This window comes from Pistacia vera, unplaced genomic scaffold, assembly GCF_008641045.1.
Source record: "Pistacia vera cultivar Batoury unplaced genomic scaffold, PisVer_v2 Contig63, whole genome shotgun sequence".
Classification (NCBI taxonomy): Eukaryota; Viridiplantae; Streptophyta; class Magnoliopsida; order Sapindales; family Anacardiaceae; genus Pistacia; species Pistacia vera.
The window spans coordinates 426,180-435,340 of record NW_022196479.1 but is presented as its reverse complement, the minus strand read 5'-3'; the positions used below and the strand labels follow the sequence as shown (position 1 = coordinate 435,340).

At 32.1% G+C, this 9,161-nt stretch overlaps 2 protein-coding genes across 2 annotated transcripts; both read left to right on the top strand.

Annotated features, from left to right (window-relative positions):
* Positions 1–2,050: 2,050 nt before the first annotated feature.
* LOC116111200 (loganic acid O-methyltransferase-like) lies at positions 2,051–3,494 on the top strand. Its single transcript, XM_031397394.1, has 3 exons — positions 2,051–2,125; positions 2,404–3,019; positions 3,295–3,494. Exons 1-3 carry the CDS (start codon positions 2,051–2,053, stop codon positions 3,492–3,494), a joined length of 891 nt encoding a protein of 296 aa, XP_031253254.1.
* Positions 3,495–5,537: 2,043 nt separating this feature from the next.
* LOC116111199 (loganic acid O-methyltransferase-like) lies at positions 5,538–6,847 on the top strand. The gene is made up of 4 exons (XM_031397393.1): positions 5,538–5,588; positions 5,931–6,309; positions 6,347–6,396; positions 6,481–6,847. Exons 1-4 carry the CDS (start codon positions 5,538–5,540, stop codon positions 6,835–6,837), a joined length of 837 nt encoding a protein of 278 aa, XP_031253253.1. The 3' UTR covers positions 6,838–6,847.
* Positions 6,848–9,161: the final 2,314 nt, after the last annotated feature.

The window sequence follows — 9,161 nt, the reverse complement described above, 5'->3', positions numbered from 1 at the left end:
TTTGAAGGAGGTATTTTAAAGTTTTACCTAAGCATAGAAACCTGACAAAAACAAAGTAAAAAATCAGAGAATTTTTAGTGTACTTTTCAGAGAGATATCAAGCTTGAGAAAAGTGCAATGGAGAAGAGTTTATATAGGAAAACAGTCGGCCAATGCAAAGACAGGTAGCAAGAAAACCTTTATTGAATTTACCTTTATAAAAGTTAATCTCAATATCAAGATGCCACCTATCAAAGAGAATAAAACTTTCTAGCATGTTGAGTATAAATTTGATAGGTGTTATGGACCACAAAAATATCTCAAAAGAGAATAAAACAGCTCATGCATTCTAGAAGCATAGCACGTGTAACTCAAATAAAACTGTCAGATACGAGGTGATCACTCTGACTCAGAGCCCGATACTGCATATAACCAACACAAGAGAAGGTGGTCACCTTAAACATAGGTGATCATACTAGAAGTTTAAACAAAATTGATTGTGCTAAGACAAGGTAAGGTGATCATACTAGGATTGAGAGTTACCACTTTAGGTTCATAAGTTGACAAATAACTTACAATTTCATTCATTGCAATTCTACAATATACAGGCTAGATACAAGAATATTTACAAGGAAATAACAAAGTAATTAATTACATAATATTACAGGAAATATCCTATAACTAAGAGTATTAACCATATCAATCTCTTAACTATAGATATTCTAACATAATTTAGAATTTTGAATCATGTTTAAGTTTTTGAATTTTTGAATTTTTGAATTTTTTTTTTTTTTTAGTGCGTTTTATTTTAATGGGTAGTGAAGATTAAAAATTCTTCAAATTGATTTCTCAGAGCTTTAAGTAGCAAAACTAAGCGTTTGGCAGGAGAGAAAATGAGTTGAGAATAATCTACAAATTGAATTCTGAAGCACATTTTATACGAGCACTGTTCCTTTTATTAGCATTTTTGTCTTAGAGGAAAAAAAAAATTGTACAAATTAATAATTTTACTCCTACCCTCTTTGCACATTTTCTTACCAACTCATCCATATTTCGAAATCTTTAGCTTTCTTCATTTGGGTTTTGTTTAGATTTTGGGAAAAAAAATTTAACCCCGTGCAATTTATTAAATACTATATTTATGTTTTTAAATTTCTTTTTAGACCTTATTTATTTATTTAATATGGAAAATACCTTTTATAGTTTATACTTAATTTTTTTTCCTTATTATATTTCACACTTCCATAAAATTCTTAGAAAAATTTAAATAATATTTAAACCTTAAAATTGATTTATTTTTTGTTTTGATTAAAAAAAAAATTCATAATTCAATCCAATAATTAATTTTTACATATTCAAATAGATGAGAATATAATCTGATTTAAACTACAATTTACATCTCTAGTAAATTAATAAATAGAAAATATATATTTGTTATTCTAAAACTATACATTTCTCATACCTAAAATTATTATTTCCATTTAATCCTATATATATTTGAAAGTAAATTCTTAGTAGATATAAAATGGATTGTGAGATTTTATAGGACAAGAATCCTCTCATTGTTTTTTTCCCCATTATGGATAAAAATAAACATATAAAGATAATCCAAAAATATAAATAATATAAAACTCAATAATTAAAAATTTGAAATCTAACATAAATATTATTTCTAGTAATTAAATTTAAAAATGGAGATATAACCATCTAAGGAATTAAAATCAATGTATTATTAACATTAATTATTGGGATAGTAATTGACAAAGAGTTGACAAAACCCTTATTTGGGGCATGCCATGTGAAGTGCACTAAAATTATGGATAAAGTTTGTGTTAATCTAATCCTTTAAAAAACAGAAAAAAGAAAAATCGATCTTGCACATTATTATCCATCTACAATTTAGGACTAATAAATGACATGCAACAAACAGTGATCCCTTAAAAACGTCTGTTTCTATAGCTTGGTGAGAAAGGAAAGCTTGCTGCCTTAAAACGTCTGTTTCTATAGCTTGGTGAGAAAGGAAAGCTTGCTGCCTTAAAACGTCTGTTTCTATAGCTTGGTGAGAAAGGAAATGTCTGCTGCAGAATCCTATGCCATGGTTGGTGGAGATGGAGCTCACAGCTATTCTAAGAATTCTACCTACCAGGTATCATCTTTATAACCCAAAGACATATCTGATTATACCCTTTTATTTAAAACATATTTTGATTGCTTTGGCTGTGTTTATTTTGAGAATTTTTTATTTTGTTCGGAAAACACACCATTAGATATTTTCAGGGATCTTAACTAAAACCAATGAATCCGGATAACTATATATTTTCAGTTTTAAAGATGGTTTCTCTCAACAAATTCAATCATTAATTTACAGTACTTTCATGTGCAAATTTAAGTTCGTGGAAATTTAACGTGAGTTTATGGCTACAGAGGCTAGTGGTGGATGCGGCAAAGGAAATGATCAATGAGGCCATAGATAATAATCTTGACATAAAAAACTTGGGGATATTTGATTCTTCCAAACCATTTAAAATGGCAGATTTGGGATGCTCCACTGGACCTAACACCTTCATTGCCGTGCAAAACGTTATAGAAGCCGTGGAGAAAAAATGCCTTATCGAACACCAAAACCCTTCAGCCCTAGAATTCCAAGTCTTCTTTAATGATCAATATGAGAATGACTTCAACACTCTCTTTAAAACCCTTCCTCCCTCACGAAAATACTTCGCCGCTGGAGTTCCAGGTCCTTTTCAAAGCTGCTTGTTTCCCAAGTCCACTCTACATTCAGTACACTCCTCCTATGCATTGCATTGGCTCTCCAAACTTCCAGAAAAAATTGTGGATAGAAATTCTCCTGCATGGAATAAAGGTAGTATATATTGCACAGGACTGCTGAAAGAAGTAACTGAGGCCTATTCAGCTCAGTATAACCAGGATATGGAGTCCTTTTTGAATGCTAGAGCTCAAGAACTTGTGGCTGGAGGATTAATGGTGATTGCATTATCTGGTTTACCAAATGACATCCCTATGTCCAAGACTACTGAGGGTACAATCTATAATTTGCTAGGATCTTGCCTAATTCAAATGGTCAAGTCGGTAAGAATGATATGATTTACCAAAAGTACTATATAATAATAATAATAATAATAATAATAATAATAAGTGTTATTTTTTATTGAAGGAATTAATTAGTGAAGAAAAAGTGGACTCGTTCAACTTCCCTATATATTATCCAACCTCTTAAGGAGCTGGAAGCTATCATAAAAAGAAATGGACTATTCACAGTTGAGAGAATGGACATATTTGCTCCCTCTCTGACAGGCATAAAATATTCTGCCGAAAGTTTAATCTCACATACTAGAGCCGTCTTTGGGGGATTCATCAAGGAGCATTTCGGAAATGATTGTGTAGAGCAGATATTCAACCATTTCACCACAAAGGTCGAAGAGAATTTCTCAAGTGATTTGAAAAGCACTGACAAGGTTAGCTTATTCATGGTTCTCAAGCGCATCAGCAACTGATTAAGGTCTATGCTGCATATACGAACTTCTATTAATCAATGTATCCCGCACTGATGTTGCCATGTCAATCTACATAATATCCATGTTCATATAATAAAAATTTCATGAATGTATTTTCCACCATATATTCATGGTCTATATTATGTGAAGTGAATACATGATCTAATATATTATTAATTTAACACAACTGATAAAATATATATATATACCTTCATTCATAATTGAAATTCAAAGATTATTTTTAGAATATCTAAATTAATAGACTCCACTTAATTATTAATTCCCAAACCAACAACAAGAAGATGAGCTATCACTCAAGTCTGCACAGACAAAACACAGAGAAGGCCATCACGATTGTTGGCCAAAATCAAGCAAAGCTTGATAAATGGCTTGAATCAAGCAAGACTTGATCAGCAGCTTGAATCAAACAAAGCTTTAATTTAGTCATTAGCATGATTCTAGCATGTATTATAATGTATAAATAGAGAGCTCTTGTACATTTGAAAATACACACTTGAATATACAATTTCATTCTTTGCCTCTCTCTAGAACAATGATCATCAGTGCTGAGTTTGAGATATGGTTTCACATACAAAACAACAAGCACTCACTGCTTGTGAAGACGTTTATGGCTTGAGGCAATTTCACTGAAATCTTATATATTAAAATAAGAAAGACATTGGTACAACTACAAGAATATTTGCCGGCAAGGAAACAGATATATCTTAAAGTAGATAGAAGATTTAAGGTGTAGAAATAAAATAGGGCTTATGATGTAACTTAATAATAAAATTCTATGGCCTCCTCAATAATATTGTTGGTGAATGATAAATTATATGGGCAATACTACATTGACAAACGAATCTTATAAATTTTCTCTCATAAACTTAACGTGATAGTTAATAATTGAGTTTTAATATATTTTTCTGTCTCATGAATTCATCAAAAACCAATTATCAACTGCTACGTTGAGTTTATAAGAAAATGTTTGTGAAATTTGTTTACCAATCTATCTTTATTAAAATTATATTACCAGAAAATTGACATAACTGTAATTTAATAAGATAATAATGGTACAAAAGACAATGAACGGAGTCACTCTTCTAGCCATTTTGCTTTCAAGTATGCCTATAGTCATGATGTGATGTAAATGGGATGATGCCAATGATTTTGGCAAGAAATTAATATTCAATATTTAATTTTATGGTTAAATTAAGAATAAGCAAAATCAACCAAATAATCTTAGCCCCACTACATGATATGCCTGCAAAAATATTATATAACAGCAACTTATACAGTTAGAGAACGACTTGTGTTCTAATACAAAAGAGCAGCTGATATGTGCCTATAGTCAAATATTATTTCCTTTAAATGTACATATGCATGTATCAAATTTCTGTCATAAACTTTTGATAACAAAGATTTTCTTAATTGTCGCTGTTTAAAAGGCTATAAGTCATAAATGGTGGCTATTTAAAAGTTTCAATTTCACATGAGCCTTTAAATTAAAACAAGTCGGTGCTTTCTTTACATTATTCTTCTCTTTTACATTTTTCTTTATAAATATAAAAGAAAATTCTGAAATAAATTGGTTGGGACCATTTAATTGCTAAAAAAAAAAATTTTACAGTTTTTAATTTTAATGTGAGAAATTTATATGAAATTTTTGTTTTTTAATTACAGGTCCCAACTAATTTGATGGGGAGTTTAGAAAATTCAAGTATTTATATAAAACGAAACGAGTGTGAAGCTTGTAGTGAAGAAGTCAAACAAAGCAATCAGAGTTACTATAGACATTGACAACATTGTTAAAATAATAATAATAATAATAATAATAATAATAATAATAATAATTCTTATCAATTTCTTGATGAAGAATGTATAAGCTGCATCTTTTATACATATACACTTAGAAGGGTAAGTATTGTCATCCATTGAACTAATTAGAAAGGCCACCTCAAAGACATTTATTTGTAGGTTGAAGAGATCAGGAAGAGAAAAATGGTTAATCCAGAGACCAAGAGTTTGGCTGAATTCTATCCCATGGTTGGTGGAGATGGAGCTCGTAGCTATGCTAAAAATTCTTGTCACCAGGTATATCTTTTACGTCGACACAGATCATGCGATATGTGAAATATATCTATATAGTCTTTTTGATAGAGTTCAGGGGTACAGGCTTGGATTAGTTAATAGTGAAAATTGAAAACAAGATGAAGAAACATTAAAAGTGTAGTTAATTTATAACATAGAAAGTGGGTTTTGTAACATGGAATTAACTTCACAGTATGTTTAGCACTTAATTTACTGATTCATATGTTTTTTATATATTAGGGTCATAATACAATATAACAAACTAATCATATAAATTGATAGTTGTATCAAATTTATCCTATTCACTAAACATGGCTGAAATTTGAGTTTATGGTATATTTACAGAGGGTAGTGGTGGATGCTACAAAGGAAATGGTAAAAGACGCCATAGCTGATAACCTTGAATTAAAAACCATGGAAATTGATGCTTCCAGAACATTTAAAATGGTGGATTTGGGATCCTCTACTGGCCCCAACACCTTCATCGCCGTCCAAAACATTATAGAAGCTGTTGAGCAAAAATACCTTGCTCAACACCAAAACCCTTCTGCCCTAGAATTCCAAGTCTTCTTTAATGATCATTACGACAATGATTTCAATACTCTCTTTAAATCTCTTCCTCCCTCACGAAATTACTTTGCCACCGGTGTTCCAGGTTCATTCCATAGTCGCTTGTTTCCTAATTCCACTCTTCATTTTGTGTATGGTGATTGTAATATCTACTTTACCAAATGAGATTCCTATGTCTAACACTACTGAAGGTAAAATTTATGATTTGCTAGGATCTTGCCTTATTGACTTGGTCAAGATGGTAAGGATTATATTATTTAGGAAAACCTTTACTGCTCATAATTTTTTCTCGGAAGTAGTACTGAAGTATTATTTCTTAATGCAGGAATTGATTAGTGAAGAAAAAGTAGACTCCTTTAACTTCCCTCTATACTATCCAACCCCAAAGGAGTTTGAGACTATTATAGAGATAAATGGATTATTTACCATTGAGAGAACAAACATATTGGCATACGCTGCAATGGAAAAGACATTCTCTGCGGTAGATTCAACCTCAAAAATTAGGGCTGTGTTTGAGGGACTTATCAAGGAGCATTTCGGCAATGAAGTTGTAAACCAGATATTCAACCATTTCACAACAAAGCTCCTCACTGGAAATATCTTAACGATTGATGATCTTGAAAACCATAACAAGATCGACCTATTCATCTCACTCAAGCGCATCGATCATCAACTGATTTGATGTATTATGTTTGTTCAACTATGATGTAAAGAATTTCATGAATGTATTTTACCTGCAGGCATCAATATTGCCATATGGGAATTTTGTGTAAAATATATTCATATTCCAATATTCATATAAAGTTGATAATCCAATCAATTTCAACATAAAATCTCCATGGAATATATGCGGAAGTAAATGACAAACCTCCAGTCTTAGCAATTGTTGTTTAATCTTCTTGCTCCTTCAAAATACAGGATCTTCCAATGACTGAATCTGAAATAAAAATTGCATCTACTGGGGAGCTGTAAAGTCTCCTTTTATATGCAGTTGACCACATCAGTCCACATCAGTAAGAACCAAAATGTAATTATATTAAAAATGTAGGACCATAATGTAAAAAGTCTAACATTCTCCCACTTGGTCCAAACTTTTATAATATAATCCAAAACTCAAGAGATGTATATGCGGTATGTTCAATTAGAAAGAGGAAATTACATGAATCATAGTGGTAAGTCCTTTGTAAACAAGTATGACCTCTCATAGTGACAAAACGGGACATAGTCCCATTTGAACAACATGATCCCTGAACGTCTTTGATGGCATGCCTTTTGTTAGAGGATCATCAATCATCTACTCGGTATGTATGTGTTCAATGAGCACTTTCAGATATTTTCAGTTTGAGTTGTACTATAGATATTAATTAAATTACCGTATATGTCTTTTTCATTCAATAAAAAATAACCCTCTTCTTAATTCTTTATTATCTCAAGAACCTCAGCCTAAAATATTGAGAAGGCCCATGCCATGTGGCTAATCCAATTCAAAGGCCCAGGATCAGCAGAGGAGCCATGTTCAGGCCGGCCACCTTAGGCCTTCCAAAATTTTTAAAATTCATAAATTTTATTATAATCTTAGTGAAATAAATGTAATAGATTAAATAAGACAAAATGCTAAGAAAATAAAGTCGAGAAGGGGGTTGTAAACGTTTCTATTCTTTTCACTTCATTGTTGTAGAGCAAGTGAAGGGGAGGGGAGGCTTTTATAGCTAACGCCCCCTCCCACCATTCACCGCCTCAAAGTTAAGGCAGTAGATGTCCACCACTATTTTACAACACTCCCCCTTGGATATCCACTGGTTACAGATACGTGTATTTATCCTTACTCAAGAAAAATCCTGTGAGAAAAAACCTAAGTAAAGAAATACAACTGTAACGTGAAGTTGGACGTGCTTCATGCTGCCTCATTAAAAACATTGTCAGAAAAACCCAATGGGACAAAACTTGATCAAGGAAAAAAAAGTACAATGCACATATGTCCAGTACAATAAACAGACAATATACTTGTCTAAAAACTCCCCCTAATTGTTGTTCTTCTTGATCAATGCTCCCCCTCATAGTGGTAGAATTAATTTTGTGACTTATTGAGCCGTCGCATACCGATGTTAACACTAACTTTTCAAATGTTGATGTCGGTAAGGGCTTAGTGAATAAATCTGCAAGATTATCACTGGAGCGTATTTGTTTGACATCAATCTCACAATTTTGCTGGTGTTCGTGAGTGTAAAAGAATTTCAGTGAAATATGCTTGGTTTTGTCTCCTTTGATATATCCTCCCTGACTTGAGCAATACATGCTGCATTGTCTTCATTTATAATTGTGAGAGCATATGAGGTACGTGGAAATTTCTATGTCCTTTCAATATAATGGATGACAGATCTTAACCATACGCATTCTCGGCTGGCTTCATGAAGCGCAAAAATCTTAGAATGATTGGAGGATGTAGCAACCAATTTCTATTTTGTAGAGTGCCATGATATTGCAGTACCATTATGAGTGAAAACATATCCCGTCTATGAGTGGGCTTTGTGAGGATCAGAAAGGTACCTAGCATCTGTATAGCTAACTAATTTAGGATCATTAACAGATTTCCTTGGATAAAATAATCCCAAGTCTTTTGTTCCACTGAGGTAACAAAAGACATGTTTGATCATATTCCAATGTTGGCGAGTTGGTGTAGAGCTAAATCTTGTCAATAGATTCACTGCAAATGCTATGTCTGGTCTTGTACACTGTGTCAAATATAATAATGCACCTATTGCATTTAGATACGGTACTTCAGGACCAAGTATCTTTTTGTCATCTTCTTTAGGATAAAATAGATAATTTTTAGGATCAAGAGACCGAACTACCATTGGGGTACTCAATGGGTGAGATTTATCCATATAAAATCGCTTAAGGATTTTTTCAGTATAATTTGATTGATGGAGCAAAACTCTATTTGAACAATGCTTGATCTGTAGGCCAAGACAATACTTTGTTTTCCCCAGATCCTTCATTTCAAAT

Bases quoted from the DNA above. Each gene is read 5' to 3' on its own strand.
- LOC116111200 (XM_031397394.1), top strand. From the start codon at position 2,051: ATGTCTGCTGCAGAATCCTATGCCATGGTTGGTGGAGATGGAGCTCAC. The intron at 2,126-2,403 runs GTATCATCTTTA...TTATGGCTACAG, and splicing joins CTAAGAATTCTACCTACCAG to AGGCTAGTGGTGGATGCGGC. The intron at 3,020-3,294 runs GTACAATCTATA...CCTCTCTGACAG, and splicing joins TATGTCCAAGACTACTGAGG to GCATAAAATATTCTGCCGAA.
- LOC116111199 (XM_031397393.1), top strand. From the start codon at position 5,538: ATGGTTGGTGGAGATGGAGCTCGTAGCTATGCTAAAAATTCTTGTCAC. The intron at 5,589-5,930 runs GTATATCTTTTA...GTATATTTACAG, and splicing joins CTAAAAATTCTTGTCACCAG to AGGGTAGTGGTGGATGCTAC. The intron at 6,310-6,346 runs TTACCAAATGAG...ACACTACTGAAG, and splicing joins TGGTGATTGTAATATCTACT to GTAAAATTTATGATTTGCTA.